Source organism: Diaporthe amygdali (genome assembly GCF_026229845.1).
Source record: "Diaporthe amygdali strain CAA958 chromosome Unknown NODE_23_length_778278_cov_65_433824, whole genome shotgun sequence".
In the NCBI taxonomy this organism is placed as follows: Eukaryota; Fungi; Ascomycota; class Sordariomycetes; order Diaporthales; family Diaporthaceae; genus Diaporthe; species Diaporthe amygdali.
The window spans coordinates 247,676-266,422 of NW_026517043.1; the positions used below are offsets into that span (position 1 = coordinate 247,676).

The 18,747-nt window shown below is 54.5% G+C and overlaps 7 protein-coding genes across 7 annotated transcripts; 5 read left to right on the forward strand and 2 right to left on the reverse strand.

Annotated features, from left to right (window-relative positions):
• Window positions 1–87: 87 nt before the first annotated feature.
• J7T55_004786 (uncharacterized protein) lies at window positions 88–1,803 on the forward strand (the record flags this gene model as incomplete). Its single annotated transcript, XM_053130512.1, has 1 exon — window positions 88–1,803. The coding sequence occupies one exon, from the start codon at window positions 88–90 to the stop codon at window positions 1,801–1,803; it is 1,716 nt and encodes a 571-aa protein (XP_052991212.1).
• A 741-nt stretch (window positions 1,804–2,544) lies between these two features.
• J7T55_004787 (fad synthetase) lies at window positions 2,545–3,701 on the reverse strand (the record flags this gene model as incomplete). Its single annotated transcript, XM_053130513.1, has 3 exons — window positions 2,545–2,724; window positions 2,827–3,352; window positions 3,445–3,701. 3 exons carry the CDS (start codon window positions 3,699–3,701, stop codon window positions 2,545–2,547), a joined length of 963 nt encoding a protein of 320 aa, XP_052991213.1.
• A 1,111-nt stretch (window positions 3,702–4,812) lies between these two features.
• Window positions 4,813–7,332, forward strand: J7T55_004788 (uncharacterized protein; the record flags this gene model as incomplete). The annotated part of the gene is made up of 2 exons (XM_053130514.1): window positions 4,813–4,992; window positions 5,047–7,332. 2 exons carry the CDS (start codon window positions 4,813–4,815, stop codon window positions 7,330–7,332), a joined length of 2,466 nt encoding a protein of 821 aa, XP_052991214.1.
• A 439-nt stretch (window positions 7,333–7,771) lies between these two features.
• On the reverse strand, window positions 7,772–8,559 carry J7T55_004789 (binding domain-containing protein; the record flags this gene model as incomplete). The annotated part of the gene is made up of 3 exons (XM_053130515.1): window positions 7,772–7,980; window positions 8,091–8,312; window positions 8,466–8,559. 3 exons carry the CDS (start codon window positions 8,557–8,559, stop codon window positions 7,772–7,774), a joined length of 525 nt encoding a protein of 174 aa, XP_052991215.1.
• A 1,939-nt stretch (window positions 8,560–10,498) lies between these two features.
• J7T55_004790 (uncharacterized protein) lies at window positions 10,499–11,180 on the forward strand (the record flags this gene model as incomplete). The annotated part of the gene is made up of 3 exons (XM_053130516.1): window positions 10,499–10,679; window positions 10,844–11,077; window positions 11,152–11,180. 3 exons carry the CDS (start codon window positions 10,499–10,501, stop codon window positions 11,178–11,180), a joined length of 444 nt encoding a protein of 147 aa, XP_052991216.1.
• Window positions 11,181–12,342: 1,162 nt separating this feature from the next.
• On the forward strand, window positions 12,343–14,506 carry J7T55_004791 (peptidase family m3; the record flags this gene model as incomplete). Its single annotated transcript, XM_053130517.1, has 2 exons — window positions 12,343–14,177; window positions 14,236–14,506. The coding sequence occupies 2 exons, from the start codon at window positions 12,343–12,345 to the stop codon at window positions 14,504–14,506; spliced, it is 2,106 nt and encodes a 701-aa protein (XP_052991217.1).
• Window positions 14,507–15,266: 760 nt separating this feature from the next.
• Window positions 15,267–18,207, forward strand: J7T55_004792 (uncharacterized protein; the record flags this gene model as incomplete). The annotated part of the gene is made up of 3 exons (XM_053130518.1): window positions 15,267–15,791; window positions 15,848–15,957; window positions 16,011–18,207. 3 exons carry the CDS (start codon window positions 15,267–15,269, stop codon window positions 18,205–18,207), a joined length of 2,832 nt encoding a protein of 943 aa, XP_052991218.1.
• Between the last annotated feature and the right edge of the window lie 540 nt (window positions 18,208–18,747).

Below are 18,747 nucleotides of genomic sequence, written 5' to 3' on the forward strand. Positions count from 1 at the left end.
GACAACTTGTTCGCTCGAAGCTTGAATTGGGTGTACTCGCACTTGCGCATCAGTCGATGGCCGCCCTGGCTTCGCAAAGCGCTGCAAATGTGGGGGCTGTTGATCATCATCTGCTGGTTCTTCTTGATCCTTCTCGAACTTTATGTGCCCGTCACTCGATGGGAAGGTATCGAAGTCGGCAAAACTTATCAGTACCACGGCAACTCTCTTGTGGGATGGAGACAGAACATCCTGCAGTTCGTGCCGTGGATAGTGTTGCACCCTTTCGCTGTATTGACCGGCAACCTCGATTACGCAGACTACCGCAACACTCTACACTGGGTGACTATAAACCAAAGCCACAATGAGCACAACTTGAATACACTCGCACAGGCCGTTGGGCAATTGCGCAAGATTCTTCCAGAGCTCATCAAAGTCGATGCAGACATCGCGACTTCTGAGTGGAAGGTACAGGACGAGTTCTGGCATGCCTTAAACGAGGAGATGAAAAAGGGAGGCTTGATGTGGTATCTGCTGAGCGTTCATAAAGACAGCAATGGCTCTTATGCCATCTCTGACACGCACTGGGATGCCATCAAGCAGCGAATACAGAACGAAGATCCTCTCGCAATGAGCAACGAGGTTATGAGCTATGTGGACACGTCTGTTTCCAAATCCTTCCACGATTGGCTTACGAAGAACGCGGACGCGGTGCGGAAAGCGCAAGGCGCGGTAAAGGGCGAACCGAGTTCCTCCTACACAGATCTCTACGGTGATGGCGACAAGGCAGTCGCTGCGCGCCTCAAAGAACTTGGCCTGGAAGAGCGGGTCATTACCAGAGAAGAGTTTCTATCCAAGATTCAAGAACTCCGCGATCGTGACGCCAATGTTCAGGACCAAATGAAGGTTATGAATGACAAGCTTGGACAGGCACTCGGTATTGCCATGGAGGCCAAGAATTCTGCCCAACTCCCGCCAGGGCTGAGCCGCGCCGAGGTCGATGCTATTGTTGCTGAAACAGTCCGCCGAACCGTTGCAGAAGCCCAACTGGAAGCTTTAGCCAAGGGCTCTATCAAGTCTCACCTCAATAGCAATCTCCTCGCGCAGAAGAACTACTTTAGTACTATTCGAGGAGCTCTTGTCGATCCGCGCCTGACTTCAGATACATTCGATTGGAGAATTCTGAGGGATGCCAAGCAGCAGGGCGAGTCTAAGATTAGATTTTTCAGCTTGGGGTCTTCAAAGAACGACAAGGAGCACCCGGTTTTCCGCCGTGGAGGGAAGTACAGCGGCCTCCCTTTTGCTCCATCCTTTGCGCTGGAAAAGTGGGAAGAGGACGGAGAGTGTTGGTGCGGTGGACATAAGGATGACACGCACGTTGTAGATCTGTCCATCTTCACTGCCGCGTCCGTCGTACCGCAATACCTTGTTGTCGAGCACATCGACCGCGGCTCTACGTTTGACTGGGAATCCATGCCCAAGGAACTCGAATTCTGGATCAAGGCCCCAGAAGACAGTACGCAGCGCAAGCTGACTGCTTGGAGCAAGAAGCATTGGGGCGATGCCTTTGCCGGGCCGGGATGGACACTCGCAGAGAAGGGTTTCGTCAAGGTCGGTCAATTCGACTTCGACTCTGGAGTGGGGAAGGGCGAGAGCCAGGTGTTCAAGTTGCCCAATGAACTGGTGGACTATGGAATCCGAACTGAACAGGTGCTGGTGCGCGCGAAGAGCAACTACGGAGCAGACGATCATACTTGTTTCTACCGGCTGCGCCTCTTTGGCCTCGAGCCAGGCGAGGACAAGCACGACGAAGCCTCTGACTAGGCATTTCCTTTGCAGTAAGAGGGTACGCCTCAGCGGAGGAGGGGTTTTTCATATTGGGACTTTTGGGCAATGCAAAGCAGCCCTTTCTTGAACAGGGGCAGGATTACCTCATGGCGGCGTCTTAAGGAAGGGAAGGGTGTTGGAAGGTCAGGATAGGGCGTTGGTCGCGCGCCTCTCGAGCACATGGTGATTGACTTGGGCGTTTGTTGGAGATACCCTTCGTGCTGTAATATTGGTTTAATGTACACTGGTCTACCTTAAGTTTACCTATCGCAACTCTGATGAATGGCAGCCGGAAACTTGACCTGGTACGACGACGACGACGACGAAGGCTATCTTTCCATTTGTCCCGAGTAGACAGAATGATCACACTATTGGTGTCTAGATAAGTGAATTATATTTCTATGCGACATAGACCTCGAGTGCCTAGCCCGTCATAGTCTCTCATGGCAGCTCCTACGCTCAGCATAAGCGTGATAAGTCCCCTGATATGATATTAAGTGACAGCAAAGATTGGTTTACAACAAAAGAATGCTTGCGGAGCGATTCAATCTTGTCAGAATTGCTGCTCCCTAATATACATCTCATGTTTGGATGCGCGGGAAGGCGCCCTGCTTGTTATGCCAGAAAGTGGTGTATGGACTCTATGCACAAAAAGAAAACCCGCTGATTGAAGTGATGATGTATCCCAGACTGCCGGCCTTCGCCCGTCCCCTCCACTTTCCGTCGCCGAAACCGTTGCTACCGGTCCCGGCCTAACCTCTCCTCGTCGTCCTCTACCAGCTCGTACGCCGGCCTGAACCCTTCGCCCTCGGCCTGTCTCTTGAGCAGGGGGTTGGGATGAGTGTCCTTGGTGCCGCCTAAAGATGTGTATCCTTGGTCGTATAGTGATATATAAGGGATGTCCAGGTGTCGGAGGAACTATACGCTTGTCAGCCAAGAGCTCGAGAGCACCCGATCCTGCTAGCCTCGCCACTACACCAGCAACGTGGACTCGTCGACACCGAAAGCACAATCACTCACCGCCCAGATCTCTGCGTAATGCCAGTCGATGACGGGGTGCACCCTCACAAAGGCGGGCCAGTCGCCGTCGGTGGGGTCGAAGTGCGTGAGGGCGGCGCCGTGGGGGTCGGTCCTGCGGGTGCCGACGAAGACGGCCCTGAGGCGGGGGCGGTCGCGGAGGTAGGCGTCGAGGGCGGCGCGCATGGGCAGGGCGTAGCGGCACAGGTCGAGGTGGTAGGCGCGGGCCGAGTGCTCGACGAAGGCGTCGACCTCGGCGAAGGGGTCGGGCGCGACGATGTAGACGGACTGCAGGGTGGAGGGGAAGGGGTGCGGCGTGGGGCTGCGCACGGGGGTCGGCGCCGCGGGGGTGTTGGTCGGGATCTGGGAGGTCAGGCCGTTGGTCGTCGTGCCGGCGCCGGGCGGGATGGAGTAGTAGGGGGGCGGCGGCGGCGGCGGCTCGAAGTGCCGCGGGAGGCAGGCGAGGATCAGGACGAGGAGCACCAGGCAGTCCTTGCCGCCGTTGTAGGAGAGGGAGAGCTCCTCGATGCTGTGGCGGGGTGGTGTCAGAGAGCCTGGTAAGTTCATGGCCACGAGGACGAGTGCTCCGCCGGGGCTGACGGCGTGCATTGGGGGGCTTACCTGTATCTCTCGAGGGCGTCGTCAATGACGGACTGTGCCTCGCGGACACGGGACTGCACGCCCTTGAGGAGGCCTGTCTCGACATTCTGGGCCAGGAAGGCGTTGACCTTGGCCTGCAGCTCGAGACAGACCTGGCGCAAGGAGAGGGATGGAGCTGTGGACGCGGGCTCGGATGCAGACGCGGGTGCGGCTGGCGGCTCTTTAACCCCGCCATTCGCAGTGGGTGCGACGCCGTTGGCGAGATGGTGGTGTGGCATCGCAACAGCAGCTGTGTGTGCGGCGTGAGGTTCGATGTCGTGCTATGTCCGGATTTCTGCAGCCATGGACACCAAGCAGAGGATGCTGAAGTGGCAAGATGGGGTGTCGGGCACGGTGGTGTCAGAACAAGTGTGATGTATGACTAGAGCCCGACAAGAATAACGGTCAGGAAGCTGTCTGTCTGTCTGTCTGTCTTTCTGTCTGGCCCGTTGTGCAGTCAGTCCGTAGTCCGAGCAGGCAGTGTTAGCTGGGGCTCTTTCTCCACCGCTGCGGCCTCGGCCACGGCGGGGAGATCGGCGCTGATAGGGAACAAGAGGTGGAAAGGATCAGGGGTCCACATCTCCATCTCCCGTCTTCCATGCTTCCATGACGTTCGGCTTCGGCCACCCAGTCACATGTGTCTCTCTCTCTGCGCCGCCCAGACTAAGACACAACACAACAACCATTTGCTCACTACAGGCTGACAATCCTCGACGCTTCAAGTTAGACTATGAGAAACCATCTAGTGCGCAGCAGCGACGGTCCGCCCGCTCCATGTTGTCAACGTAAAAGTACAATTCATACTGTACTAATCCGAGAAATAAGGCTTGGAGAGGTCCTAGAAATTTGGTCGCTGCTTTCAAATACAGGTAGACACAGGAAAGCGGGCAATGATATATCCCACGTACTGTCTGACATCCCCACAAGAGATTGTCCTAGAGGTGGTGAATTTCGATCAAAACATTGTCTCGATATATTAGAAGCAGCCTGTCACAGAGAGGTTGTCTCAAGTTGGTTTCCCCTAGAGAATGGAAGGGGTCATCTCAGATAAGGTAAACCCGAAGAAGACTGTCCGAACGATATTATCATAAAATAGGTCATTTCAGAGAATAAAGGGAGTTATCCTAGAGGAGATTATCTTATAGACTTTGTTCTAGAGGGGTTTATCCCAGTGGCGGTTATCCCAGTGGAAGGGTGCAGTGTACTATCCAGAGCCTCAGGTCGGTAAGCTCTAGTCTAGGAACTGTCGACCGGCCCCAACGCTAGCGGCAGGTATTTACCGAACTAGCCCCACATGCCGACATCCCTGTCCAAATATTCTTTCGCTGCAGTACTGGGAAATTTTCTGGAATGCGATGCGACCACTCTTTCTCTTACGAAGACTTCACCTTCAGCAAGACGAAGATGCCGCTACATCCAAAGCCCGGAAAGTCCGGGCCCAAAAGGCACCCCAAAAAGGAAGACAAGACTCTGAAAAGGAAAAGGGAGGCAGAGGACCACGACCGGCTCAAGAAGGTCATCGACGAACTGGTATGTCTGTCTGTCTCCTCGCCCACGCCCTCTTCTAGCTAACAATGTCTCCAGGACCCAAAGTCACCAGTCGCAAATTTCGCCGACTTGCCCCTGTGCGAAGCCACAGCCTCTGGCCTCAAAGCCTCTCACTTCGAAGCCCTCACCGACGTCCAGGCCCGAGCCGTACCTCTGGCCCTGAAAGGCCATGATCTCCTCGCAGCCGCCAAGACTGGCAGCGGAAAGACGCTCGCCTTCCTCATACCCGTCCTCGAGAAACTCTACCACGCTCGCTGGACCCCTCGCGATGGTCTCGGCGCCCTGATTATGTCGCCGACACGTGAACTGGCTGTGCAAATCTTCGATGTGCTGCGCAAAATCGGACGCTACCATGACTTCTCTGCCGGCCTGGTCATTGGCGGCAACAACCTGAAGGAGGAGGCTGACCGCATAGACCGCATGAACATCCTCGTGTGTACGCCCGGGCGCATGCTCCAACACCTGGATCAGAGGTTTGGTTTCAACGTCGACGACTTGCAAATCTTGGTCCTGGACGAGGCCGACCGCATAATGGACATGGGTTTCCAACACGCCGTCGATGCGCTGATCGAGCATCTGCCCAAGGAGAGGCAGACACTGTTGTTCAGCGCCACCCAGAGCAAGAAAATCTCGGATCTGGCCCGACTCAGCCTGAAAGACCCGGAATATGTTTCGGTCCATGAGGCTGCCGAATCAGCAACGCCGAGCACCCTCCAACAGCACTACATCGTGACACCGCTCTCGGAAAAGTTGGATACGCTATATGGCTTCATAAAGGCGAGCTTGAAGACCAAGATTGTTGTGTTCTTGTCTTCCGGCAAGCAGGTCCGATTCGTGTACGAGGCGCTCCGACAGCTGCAACCGGGAATACCTTTGCTCCACTTGCACGGTCGCCAGAAGCAAGAGGCAAGATTACGGATCACACAGCAATTCACATCGGCGAAGCATTCCTGCTTATTTGCGACAGACGTTGTAGCTCGAGGTGTTGACTTTCCTTCGGTCGACTGGGTCATCCAGGTCGACTGTCCCGAAGATGCAGATACCTACATTCACCGAGTCGGACGGACAGCAAGATACCAGAGTAAGGGCCGTGCTGTCCTGTTCCTGGATCCTAGCGAAGAGACGGGTATGCTGAAGCGGCTGGAACAGAAAAAGATTCCAATAGAGAGGATCAACGTCAAGGATAACATGAAGAAGAGCATCAGGAATCAGGTGCAAAGCATGTGTTTCAAGCAACCCAACATCAAATACTTGGCACAAAAGGCATTCGTTACCTATGTCAGGTCGGTCTACGTACAAAAGGACAAGGATATCTTCGATATCAAAAGGCTGGACTTGGACGCGTACGCTGCGAGCCTAGGACTACCGGGGACGCCGAATATTAAGTTCAGACCGGGCGAGGATATGAAGAAGTTGAAGAACGCCCCCAGGATGCCTATGAGCGACTCGGAAGAGTCTTCAGAGGATGAAGGCGGCAAGCGAAAGAACAAGGACGAAGTGAAGACGAAGGTGCAAAAGATGTTTGAGCGAACCAATCAGGACGTGCTGTCTAGCCATTACCGCAAGATGGTAGGACCGGAAGGCGAAGGCGACGACGACGAAGACGACTTCATGGTTGCCAAGCGTGTTCTGAACGACGAGGATCTCGACAAGGCAGCACAAAACGGTGAAGAGGGCAATATCAAGGTTGTTGACTTTGGAGGAGACCAGCAGCTCGTCATCGATTCGAAACGGCGCGAGAAGCTCCTCAAGTCCAAGAAGAAGCTCCTCAAGTTCAAGGGCCACGGGCAGAAACTTGTCTTTGATGACGACGGCAATGCACACCCTATCTACGAGCTCATTGACGAGGACGATTTCAAGGCACAAGGTCCCGTGGAGGAGCTCAGGCGGCAGTTCGTCGACCAAGAGACGGAGAAGGTCCAGGAGGCAGATGTGGAGGACAAGGAGCTGGCCAAGACGAGGAGGAAGGAGAAGAGGGAAAGGAGGAAGGAGCTCGAGAGGATGGAGCGTGGCGAAGGTCCTGGGCCAGCCGGGCCTGTTGCGCAGCTGGAGGGCTCGGAGGACGGAGAGGATCCACTTGCGCTGCTGCGGTCGTTGCCTACTGGGGATGGCACAGACCACAGCGAGAGCGAGGCTGAGGAGCGGAGACCAACGAAGAAGCAGAAGAAGTGGTTCCAGAACGACTCGGATGTCGAGGACGAGAAGACCACAAAGAAGAAGGCCAAGAAAGCTAAAAAGGACAACAAGAAGGTCATCGAGATGGCTGAGGAACCTGAGACTCTCGAGGACCTTGAGGCTCTCGCTGCAGGGCTGTTGGAGTAGTGAGAGCATACTTGATACCCTAGTCTCAATCGTATTTACCCGTCACAATGGGACTACATTGCTGCTCTAACTCATGCTCTTTGCCTCTTAAAGGAGGCTTGGTAGGAGGGTCTCCAACAGGATGTTGTCCAACAGGAGGCAATTCCACAGGGCTTGATCTATAAGAAGTCGTGCGATAGGAACCCATACCACACATTATCTTATTCTGTGGAAGCCTAGTCCACAGCAAGTCATTATCACGGGTCATCCCTTAGCAGGTCTATTATGCAGGATTCGACTTCTATACAACCGATCTTCATACCTACAATGCTCCTAGTGTACTATGGTGTTTAGCAAGTATTTCTCCCTCGGATCTACCAAGGTAGTTGCCGAGCATGCGGCAGAAACTGACTACGTCTGACTGCCCACTCAATGCTACACACATACACAGCCTCCTCGCCTACAGCTTACCCGCCGTTTTCAGACCCCTCTCGCCGTCGACAAGCACGCACCATCCCTCGCTGCCGACGGTGCCGCCGCCGAAGCCAGCCACGACGGCCTTGAACCCCTGGCCGTCGGCCTGGGCGCCGGCATCCTCGCCCTCGCCCTCGCGAGCGTACTTCAGGACCTCGTCGTCGAAGGTGCCGGGTTGCAGGAACACGGCTGGGACTATAAGTGTCTCTAGTCAGTCCGTGCCTCGGAAAAGAGCACACTAATTGATGACAGCGATGGTCCCTCGGTGGGGGCGGGTGCGAGGAACACCGAGTGTCAATACTTACTTCCTAGCTTCTTGGCCTCCTCGAGCACCTTCAGGGTGACCGGGGGAGGGGTGATTATGGACACGGAGGTCTCCTTGGGGTCGGGCAGGGCCGAGAGAGACTTGACAGTTGGGATCTCTGAGGGCTTGCCTGCGGCGTCCGGGAGGGATGGCACGGCGATGGAGGGCGCGGCTGGGTTGATTGGGATGGCCTGGATGTCGTGGTGGAGATACCAGGCGAAGACTTGTGTGTGTTATTGTTAGTTCAATATCAAATTCATCGTGTGCTTTGACTTGGCTGGGTAGGATACGGAACCACAACGCTTGAGAGGCGGCTGACGATTCCCTTGCAGTCTCGGGTTTCTAGGGCTTCTCATTTGGATTCTAGCTATCTTACTCTTGTGACCAAACTTGGCCGTGTTTGAGCTTGCGCCAACGACGGCAAAATTTTTGGACGAGAAGAACGTCCTTAGGGATGCGTCGGTGCTCATTTTGGGTGATGACGAACTAAAGAAGCGTGATATGAGAAAGGCTGAGCTGTTTTGGCGAGCCTGGGCCGGGAGTATCTTGTGAAATGCAGATTGGAGTGCAAATTGGAGCATGAGGCAACAAGCTCAGTCGACGATGCCAGGAACAGAAGCCAACATGCAAATATAAATAAATGTATCTCTGATTTGTAATTGTGAGGCTGTCTTTGAATTCCAAATTGAGTCGGCTGCAAGATGTCTCTTTTCCCCACGTTGGAGTCCCGGCGGGTGCTAACGTTTTTCAGGGTCCCTCTCACGTTATCAGCTGCCATCACCAGAGCGATGGACACTCACGTCACAACGTCTCATGAGACTGACACTTTGTGCTTTTCATTGTCTTGGGTACTGCCTATCTGGGTAGGTGTTTTGGAGACCTCTAATCTGTACCTGCGTCCCCACCCAAATTGGTTGAGCTTCGGAGGATGGGACGGATTGAGATGAACTCGCAGGAGTTGTGCGTTAATGGACAGCCCGGCATCGGAGGAGGCGTATTCTGGGACAGACAGTCATTTTCTACATGTTGGGATATATGTGGGTGTCATGTCACACCTTTTGACATGCCGCCGTGGGTAAATAGGTTGTGTCCTCATGCCGGGATGTTTCCGCCGACAGTCATGCCCAAGATTTCTCGGTGCATGGTACCACCGGCTGCACTCACGGCCGAAAGGACTTGGGTTTCTCATGTGCCAGACATTTTGTAGATTCCACTGCTGAGCGAGGCAGCATGTGTGTGTGTGTTGGGGGACAAGAGTAGTAGAAAGAGTGTGGTGTTTTCCTCCACCTTGTGGGTCCTCAGACATGCAAGAGCGTGCTCACCACCTTGTTTGTATAGGTGGGGATCAACTTTAAATGGCTTGCAGAGTGAATTGTGAGAAAGTCCATCGAGACCATAGACTGACTGACTACCTATATGTGCCATGGTAGTCTAGTGAGACCAAAAAGCAGATGACGATGTGTGCCGTTTCGTTGCCCCTTGCCAGCCCCTCGTCCGTTGCCCCGTCAGTTTCAGCCCCACACATTTTCGTTCTGGTCCTGGCTCCTGGCTCCTGGCTCCTCCTCGGGACTCCTCTGAAAACCGCTGGCGGCCTGGCACTGGCGGCTCGCGTCGCCCTGCTCGCTCGCATGAACAGCACAGACCACGGAGGGCCCATAAACAGGTCCATGTCCAGGGAGACGACGCAGACGGAGACCGCTCTTCCATTTTATTTATAAAACACAGCTGGATCCCAACCTCAACTCCAGGAAGCATCATCGCCAACCTCGTTACCGTCCCTCGCCCGCCATCTCCGCAATTTTCGCTGCCCCCAAGGACCCACAATGGTGAGTGCGTGACCGTCAATAGACAATGACATTCCCGGACGAGCAGCAAGTGCGGCTATTGGACGGTGAGGCTGGGAGCTGGCAGAGGTAAACAAATGACCTGCAGCACGGATGCGTTTGCCCTCGCAGGTTCCAGTTTAGCGCTGGTTGCTCTCGTTTTCCGTTTGCTGGCTGCTGGCTGCTGGTTGCCCAGGTGCTGGCTCGGGGAGCACAAGCACCGGCACCAATTCCCCCAGCGCCCAGCCCGACCAAGGTTGGAGCTGTGTGACGCCGTCGTACCTTGTTTTGCTGGGTGCCGGCGGCCTGGCGGTCCCGAGGAAGGCGCTTGACTCCAACCGTTGCCGTGTTGTCTCCCAGCCAAGCTGCAGCCCTGTCCACGGATGATCCCATCTCCAAATTTCCAGTCCAGCCACCACAGATACCCGCAGCCGCAGCACCATCCTTTCAATAGCACCCTTCTTTGTCAACACGCTATCACGACATCACTGCACCAAACCTGCCTCGATCCTCTGCATCCGTCCCCAATCCCTCTCATCCCCCATTTGCTGCTTCGTGACAGACCGGAATCGCAAACACCGCAGACATGTCTTCTAATCAGTACGATGCCCAGGCTTCAACCAACTACAAGGAGGCTTTCTCACTATTCGACAAGCGCGGCAATGGACGTGTCACCCTCGATAACCTCGGCGACCTCCTGCGCGCCTGTGGCCAAAACCCTACCATGACCGAGATCAGGGACCTGGAGAAGAGCGTCGGCGGCGACTGTGAGTCTTGACTCCTCCCCAGCCACTCTTGTTTACATGGGCAATTTTGTCGCACAACACAACATGTAATTTTACGCGATCAACTCGCACATTGGCAAAGCATCGCCATACGCACGTATGCGACGAAATAACAAAGGTACTAATTCGCATTTGACAATGCCCAGTCGACTTCGAGACTTTCCAGCGCGTGCTGAACCGCCCCGGCGGCTTCCGCGACCCAGGCGAGCCTGACGAGTACTGCCGCGGCTTCCAGGTGTTCGACAAGGACATGACGGGCTTCATCGGCGTCGGCCAGCTCAAGTACATCTTGACCAACCTGGGCGAGAAAATGACGGACGAGGAGGTGGACGAGCTTCTCAAGGCCGTCGACACCAGCTCGGGACAGGTCAACTACACAGGTGCGTGCATATCTGATTGCCACGGCAATGAAATGATCCGACACGTTGTGATAACTGACGCGGATTTTGCGCAGATCTCGTCCGGACAATTCTTGCGAACTAGACGGGTGACAACGAAAGATACCAAGGCGAGACGCCACGAAAGCGTGCGCGGAGGGGGTGATTGCGCCGTACAGTGGAAGGACATGGCATAAGAGGATATATTGCATGGATTTTTGTCAGGGACTGGCCGGCGTTTACTGCTTTTGTTGCTGACGAGTGACGAGATACGCCTTGAGCAAAACAGACGTTGGGTATCCTGAATCGGCTGTCGACCAGGACTGTTTCGAGAATAGGTACAATCAATCAGACATATGAAAATATGGAGCCTCTATTGCTCGTCACCTCACGCGTCTTTCCTCTCAAGGATTTGATGCTTTACAGCAGTAATACTTTTATCCTCGGCCGAAACGTAGACGCGTCTCTTAGCGGAGTCTCGATGTCGATTTGATCAGCTATCCATGCCCCATGCAAGCAAGCTTGGTGGGCGCAGATTCGCGAACCGTTGCGTAGGCACCTTGACTGCTGTTGAACACCATCGGTGACGATGCTGATGGGGACGCCAAGCGCAGAGAGTAGAGGCTGCAGCCTTGCTTGGCTCACTCGAAGCGGGAGTCATTCCTGTATTCCTCTGGGTTCGGTTGGCCTATATATCTGTCTGTCTCCCTGCTGCCATCTTCTGTTGGCCAGCGAATTATCCCTTCACAAGCTCGAGAGGTTAGGGCAATCTATGCAGCTGTGTCGCAGCATTCGCGACGGCTCTCACCGCACCTAATATGCCCACACGTATAGGTAGCCGTAGCCAGACATCACGGTAGCAAGGCACCCTGCTAGGCCCGCATCTTGCAGGGGCCCCCTGATCTGCAGTGTACTCACCCCGCAGTGTCCCTCCGCTGCAGCTTCCCCATCCAGCGAGCTGCGTGTCACGAGCCTCCTACCACTCCCTCACTGCATAGGAACATCCTCCGATCTCCAAGGTGGCGTTGCATATTCCAAACCCGACTGTGAAGCCTAGGGGTAAGCCGCATAAGTTTGGTGTCCTCTCTGTCTTCTCTTTCCTCGTTCTCGCTGTCTCCATCATCCTGGCTGTCTCACGAGCCGTTCCGCGCATCTCATTGCTCGGGACATTTGCCAACTTGAAAGCTGGTCGCTTGGCCCGGATCCCTTCCTTTGCGGCTGCTCCGTATTCGACACACAGACTGTTGGCATCCCATCCTCCCTACGCCATGGACAAGTACAAGAAGCCCCCGCAGGCACCGCCGACCTTCATTGGCACCAAGGAGAATATTGTCTCGGACACCAAGGCATTGTGTGACAAGACGCGGAGCCTTCTGGACGACCTCGTGGCCAAGATTCCTGCCGACGACTCCTCTAAGACCACATTCCAGAACGTCTTGCAGCCTCAGATTCATGACGAGAATGACTCGGCTCTGACAGCCCGGATTTTGGGATTCTACCAATACGTGTCCAGCAACTCTGAGCTGCGCGATGCCTCGACGGAAGCTGAAAGCATCATGGACGAATTCGCCATTGAGATGGCCACCAGGGAAGATGTCTTCAAGATTGTGGATGCGGTCTACCAAAAGAAGGATAGCCTGGGTCTAGACACCGAGGATAAGAAACTCCTAGAGAAGGAGAGGAAGAACTACATATCCAACGGATTGGGGCTCCCCGCCGGCCCACAAAGGGAGCGCTTTAAGGAGATCAAAAAGAGACTCAGCCAGATCCAGATCGAGTTCACAAAAACTTTGAACGAGGAGAATGGTGCCATCTACTTCACCCCTGAGGAACTCGATGGTGTGCCGTCCGACCTGACTGAGAGCTGGGAAAAGGGAACTGGAGAGAACGAGGGCAAGCTTCGTGTTTCCTTCAAATATCCCGATCTCTTCCCAACGTTGAAGTTTGCCAAAAATGCCGAGACGCGCCAGAAGCTCTTCATCGCGAATGAGAACAAGTGCAACAAGAACATGCCCCTGTTCAAGGAGGCCATCCTCCTTCGGGATGAGGCTGCCCGTATGCTTGGTTTCCCAGATCATGCCTCTTTCAGGATTGAGGACAAGATGGCCAAGACAACGAAGACCGTCAACGACTTCCTGGGAGATCTGCGCGTCAAGCTTGCTCCTGGTGGCAAGAAGGAGACGGAGCACCTCAAGGCGATCAAGAAAGCCGATGTGGAGTCCCGTGGAGAACAGTTCGACGGCAGCTATTACTTGTGGGATCACCGCTTTTACGATCGCCTTATGATCGAGCAGGAGTACTCTATTGACGAGAACAAGATCTCCGAGTACTTCCCGCTGACCAAAACAGTGGCTGGCATGTTGAACATTTTCGAAAAGCTGTTCGGATTTGTTTTTGTCGAACTCTCCACTGAGGACAAAGCCGCGATTAGCCCAACCGGAAAGGCGGAGGATATCTCCTGGCACGAAGATGTCATTGTATTCTCAGTGTGGGATGACGAAGGTGAAGGCGGCGAATTCGTTGGGTATCTGTACCTTGATCTTCATCCTCGAACTGGAAAATACTCTCATGCGGCCAACTTCAACTTGTCCCCAGGCTTCTTAAAGGCCGATGGTAAGCGGCGTTACCCTGCAACAGCGTTGGTTTGCAACTTCAGCAAGCCCACGCCGAGGAAGCCCAGTCTGCTTAAACACGATGAGGTGGTTACACTGTTCCACGAATTGGGACACGGTATTCACGACTTGGCTGGTCGTACGAAGACATCTCGGTTCCATGGAACATCGACGGTGAGAGATTTTGTCGAGGCTCCTTCCCAGATGCTGGAGAACTGGTGCTGGACTCCTAGCCAAATCAAGGGGCTGTCAAGCCACTACGAGACGGGAGATCAGATCCCGGATGAACTCGTTGAGAAGCTAGTTTCGACGAAGCATGTGAACGGCGCGCTCTTCAATCTGCGACAGCTGCACTTCGGCATCTTCGACATGACGGTCCACTCGCCCAAGAGCCATGAGGAAGCGGAGAAACTGGACGCCAGTGCGGTTTACAATGATCTTCGGGCTGAGATTGCCGGCTTGCAAGGTCCCGAGTCCCTAGGCAAGGGAAGGTAAGCAATTCTCAATATTGGATTGGTTTGGGCATGGAGATGCTGACCTTTGACATAGCAACTGGGGCAACGGACCGGCAACATTTGGTCACCTAATCGGAGGCTATGATGCCGGCTATTACGGTTACCTGTCTTCCCAAGTCTACTCCACAGACATGTTCTACACTGCATTCAAGGCGGACCCCCTGAATGGAAAGGAGGGCAGAAGATACAGGCACACCGTGCTTGAGAGAGGTGGTAGTCAGGAAGAGATGACCACTTTGGAGCAGTTCCTGGGCCGAAAGCCTGCCAACGAGGCCTTCTACAAGGACCTTGGCATTGCCAGTTGACTCGAGCAGGCGACGGTGAGTCGTCTATGATGACCTACTGCTGTTGAAAATATACTGCATGCTCTAGCTTGACTGGGCGGCAGTCTCTCCAGTATAAACAAAATATAAATAGTAAAGCATCGCACACTTCCGTCCTTGACTTGACATGAGTAAGCAGCGGTTCCTCCCGAGTAACTTCGTTATACGTAGGGCCCAGAAGGGGAATTGCGCAAAAGCCGACAAAACAACGACCAGATTCAGCCCAGCTCAAGAAAGTTTTGAAAACAACATTCAATCAATAATAGGAACTTTTGCATCTGATTCTGACGTGGACTATAGCATCAATGAGCCGGTTCAAGCATCTGAGAAGTCGCGTGTGGGGCTTCAGCACTAGGAGCAGATTGACCACTGACCCGGAGTGGGGCGCCTCGGTTTGTTTACTTTAGGGACGACGGGCCAATGACGCGTGTAGGTTTGCGACCGGGGCTTTTGCTTTGCCTGGCCCTTGTCTCGACAGCTCCATGCTTTGCGACGCGACTTCTTGCCGTCAACCCGCCCAATATTTGCAACCACAACTGAAGCGTCTCCCCACTGCGCTTTCTTGCATTTGTGAAACCTCTACAAGTGGTAAATCCTTTGGATCGCACCTCTATATTGTCTCCACGCGCCTGCCCGGTTGCTACTTGAACTGTCCCAGCTGCACGCGTGACACGCGCCCACGAATCTATAATACGACACCCTCAAGCTTCGTGGAGCCGACCAGGCTGCAATCGCCCTCACGATGTCCACCGATGACATTGATGAGTACTTCATATACGAGAACCGCCTTGCGTCCTTCCATGGCCCGCAACGTGTCGCGAAGCGAAGAGCATCAACCGCGGCCACATCCCGTGCCCCCAAGACGCTATCATGGCCGCACAAGTCTATCAAACCTGCCGATGTGAGTCTCTTCCCCCATATGGATCCGATCTTCACCTTCGAACGCGTCCTAATGCGTGTCTACCGCTTGCAGATGGCCAAGGCCGGCTTTTTCTTCCAACCCCTACCTAGTAACCCAGACAACGTCGTGTGTTTCCTGTGCAGCAAGGCCCTCGATGGCTGGGAAGAGGATGACAGCCCCCTTGAAGAGCACCTGAAACACTCCCCCGAATGTGGCTGGGCTATCACCGCGGCGGTAGAGGCCGAGCTGGGCGAGTACGCGCGAGAGGACCCCAGAGACGCGCTCATGTCCGAGGCCCGGAAGGCCACCTTTGCAGGGCGGTGGCCCCACGAGAACAGGAAGGGCTGGAGCTGCAAGACCAAGCAGGTAAGACGGGGCAGCTGTATCCTGCAACACAAACATGCGGCTAATGCTTTCGAAAGCTTGTTGAAGCCGGCTGGAAATACACACCGACGGTGGAGTCAGACGACAATGCCACTTGCACGTATTGCCATCTGGGACTTGACGGATGGGAGAAGGGCGACAAGCCTTGGTAAGAAATTTGTATGTCTCTTCCAACACATCTGACGTACTAATATGCCTTAGGGATGAACATTACAGCCGGGCGCCAAACTGTCCCTTCTTTGGCTTGATCAGCTCGAAGCCGGCGCCTAAGAAGACAGGACGGTCCAAAGCTGCCAGGAGCTCCAAGGCATCCCGTCTTTCGCTACAATCTGTTGCTACAGCCATGTCTGATCTGACATCCGTCGCCGATGTCACCGCAGATGTCGATGACAGCGTTCTTACGACGGCGTCTACTATGACGACAGCTTCTAAGGGATCCAAAAAGACGACGAAAGGAAAGAAGGCAACGACTGCAACGCGTGCCAGGAAAACCCGCACAAAGAAGGACGAAGCCGTTGAAGTACAGGAGGATGGCCCCGAGCAGGAGGCGGCCCCAGCCCCTCCATCCCCCGCGAAACCTGCAAGAGGCCGCAAGAGATCCAGCGAGGAGGTGGAAGATTCAATGCTGACCACCGCCGAGGCACCTGCTCCCAAGAGACAAGCCACAAAGACGCGCAAGGCCCGCGGTAGCAACGCGACTGAGGCGTCCTCGGTCGACACGGACATGGTCGATGCTTCAGTGCCATCCAAGAAGCCTGCAGCCAAGAAGACGAGGAAGGCATCTGGTACGCGGAAGGCATCCGGAACTCAACCTGCTCGGAGATTATCGACTGCTTCAACGGATTCTGCTGCGCCAACAGGTGTACCAAATGACGACGAGATCGATCGACAACTGCAGGCTGACCTGGAGCGACCACTTTCGGATGATGAAGACGTCCTGGCCGACCCGGACACAAAGAAGGCTGCTGCTTCTCGCATGAAGCAGGAAGTCAAGGAAGTTTCCAACCAGGATGAGCTTTTGACTCGCACTGCAACGGCTGATTTCGCCATGTTTGATCCTGCACCGGCCCAGCCAACCGATGCACAGATTGATGCAGATTTGAAGACCTTAGAGGATGAAATGGAAGTTGACCAAAAGGACGAATCAGAAGAAATGAAAGTCCCCAAGAAAGGCCGCAAGGCTGGCACGCGAAAGGTGTCAAAACAAACTGCCGCTAAGAAAACCAAGGAGCCCGCCCAGCCAATGCTCGCCGAGCCGCCACAACCACGAATGGACGCAGAAGCAGAAGAGCCTGACGAGCTTGCAGATGCCGACGTTAGCTTTGGGAGCAACGGCACTGTCGTCAGAAAGTCCTTGGGCAGGACGTCGCTGGGCAGGACCTCCCTCGGCAGTGTGACAAGCACCACGAGCACCAAGAGCACAGCGAAACGTGGCCGTCCAGCAAAGAAGTCGAAGCTGTCAGAGATTGTGGGGAATGATGAGTCCACTCCAGTTCCTGCTGCTTTGGAAGCTGCCACGATACCTGCTGCAAACTCCTTGGATGTTGAGACAGCAGGCCCCGCCCCAGCCCCGGTTGAAGGCACGAAGAAGCGGATAAGCACCGGCAAACGCGGCCGACCTCCCAAGAACCCGAAGGCCTCAGTTGCTGCACCTGAGATACCAGCTTCTATCCAAGCAGCGGACGAGGCTAAGCCACGAAATGTTCAAACCGAGGTGCACATTGAGTCGGCGACGATACAAGAGAGCTTTTCTGCAGCAGTCGGCAGTCCTCGGGTAGCCCGGAAACCAGTCCCACCCCCCAAGGACTCGCCATTTGCGATACGCAAAGATGAGCCTACTGGCTCGGATTCTGCTTCCAGTCTCCTTGCCATTCCTCCAAAAACGCCTCGCCACCAGGCTTCTCCTGCCCAGTCAGCCAAACAAGCCACCATCTCGCCATCTCCCTCCCCTCAAGCGTCAGATGCAGAGAATCGACCTCCTTCCTCGAAACCTAACACTGCCAGCAGCAAGACCAATCGTATGCCAGTTGTCACTTTTCCCGTCATAGGCACGCCTACGCGTCAAATGTCACCTTCTAAACAGCTCTCGCCTTCAAAACAAAACGTTATCGGCAGTCTGCAGAGCGTAGAGCCCTGGACGGCAATTGATCTGGATTCCATCTTTGAGGATTACCACAATGATCAGCAGGATGTGGATGGCGCAGCGGACCGCTTTTTTTCCAAAGGCGGCGAGCTTTCGGAGCAAGAGCGCAACATGACTGTAGAGGAGTGGATTTACTACAACGCGAGCCAAGCTGAGCAGAAACTCAAGCTCGAGTGTGAAACCATGGTGATGGCGTTTGAGAAAGAGGGGACAAGGGCCATGAAGGTCCTTGAGGGCTTGGTCGTCGCTGAATAAGATAGAGCACTGCTCTCCTTGGAAGACCTGGTTGATGTGACTTTGTTGGATTAACAAGATGTTGGATTTCTTAATTGGTGTTGAAGCGCGGAGCTTCAAAAGAATGGTGTTATTGGCGCAGGTGAATAATGTTGACGTTATACTGGGACCGGCGAAATGGAGAGGTCGAGAACGGGTGTGAACCTGATGGTACAGCCCGGTCTCTAACTTGAACCCTCTTGCCCCTGGCCCTCATACAGCAGCTATGGGGGATGGCTTGGCGATTTGAAATGGGCGGATCTGGTGCGGAATAGATTGAGCTCTTCTGGGTTTGTCGTTGGGCAACGAAAGTTAAGGTGATCGTCGAATCCGGACTCCAGCCACACGGCTTGAGCTCTTTTGTGTGTGGCCACGCGCAATCAAGGTGCTCGCCGTTGTTCTCCGGCTATTGGTTGATTGGGATGCTCGCTATTATTGTTTGGTCAGGCTGTTTGGGTGGATTTGAGCATTGCATGGCACTGGCGTTGATTGATTCCACGCATGTTTCTCCATGTTGTTATC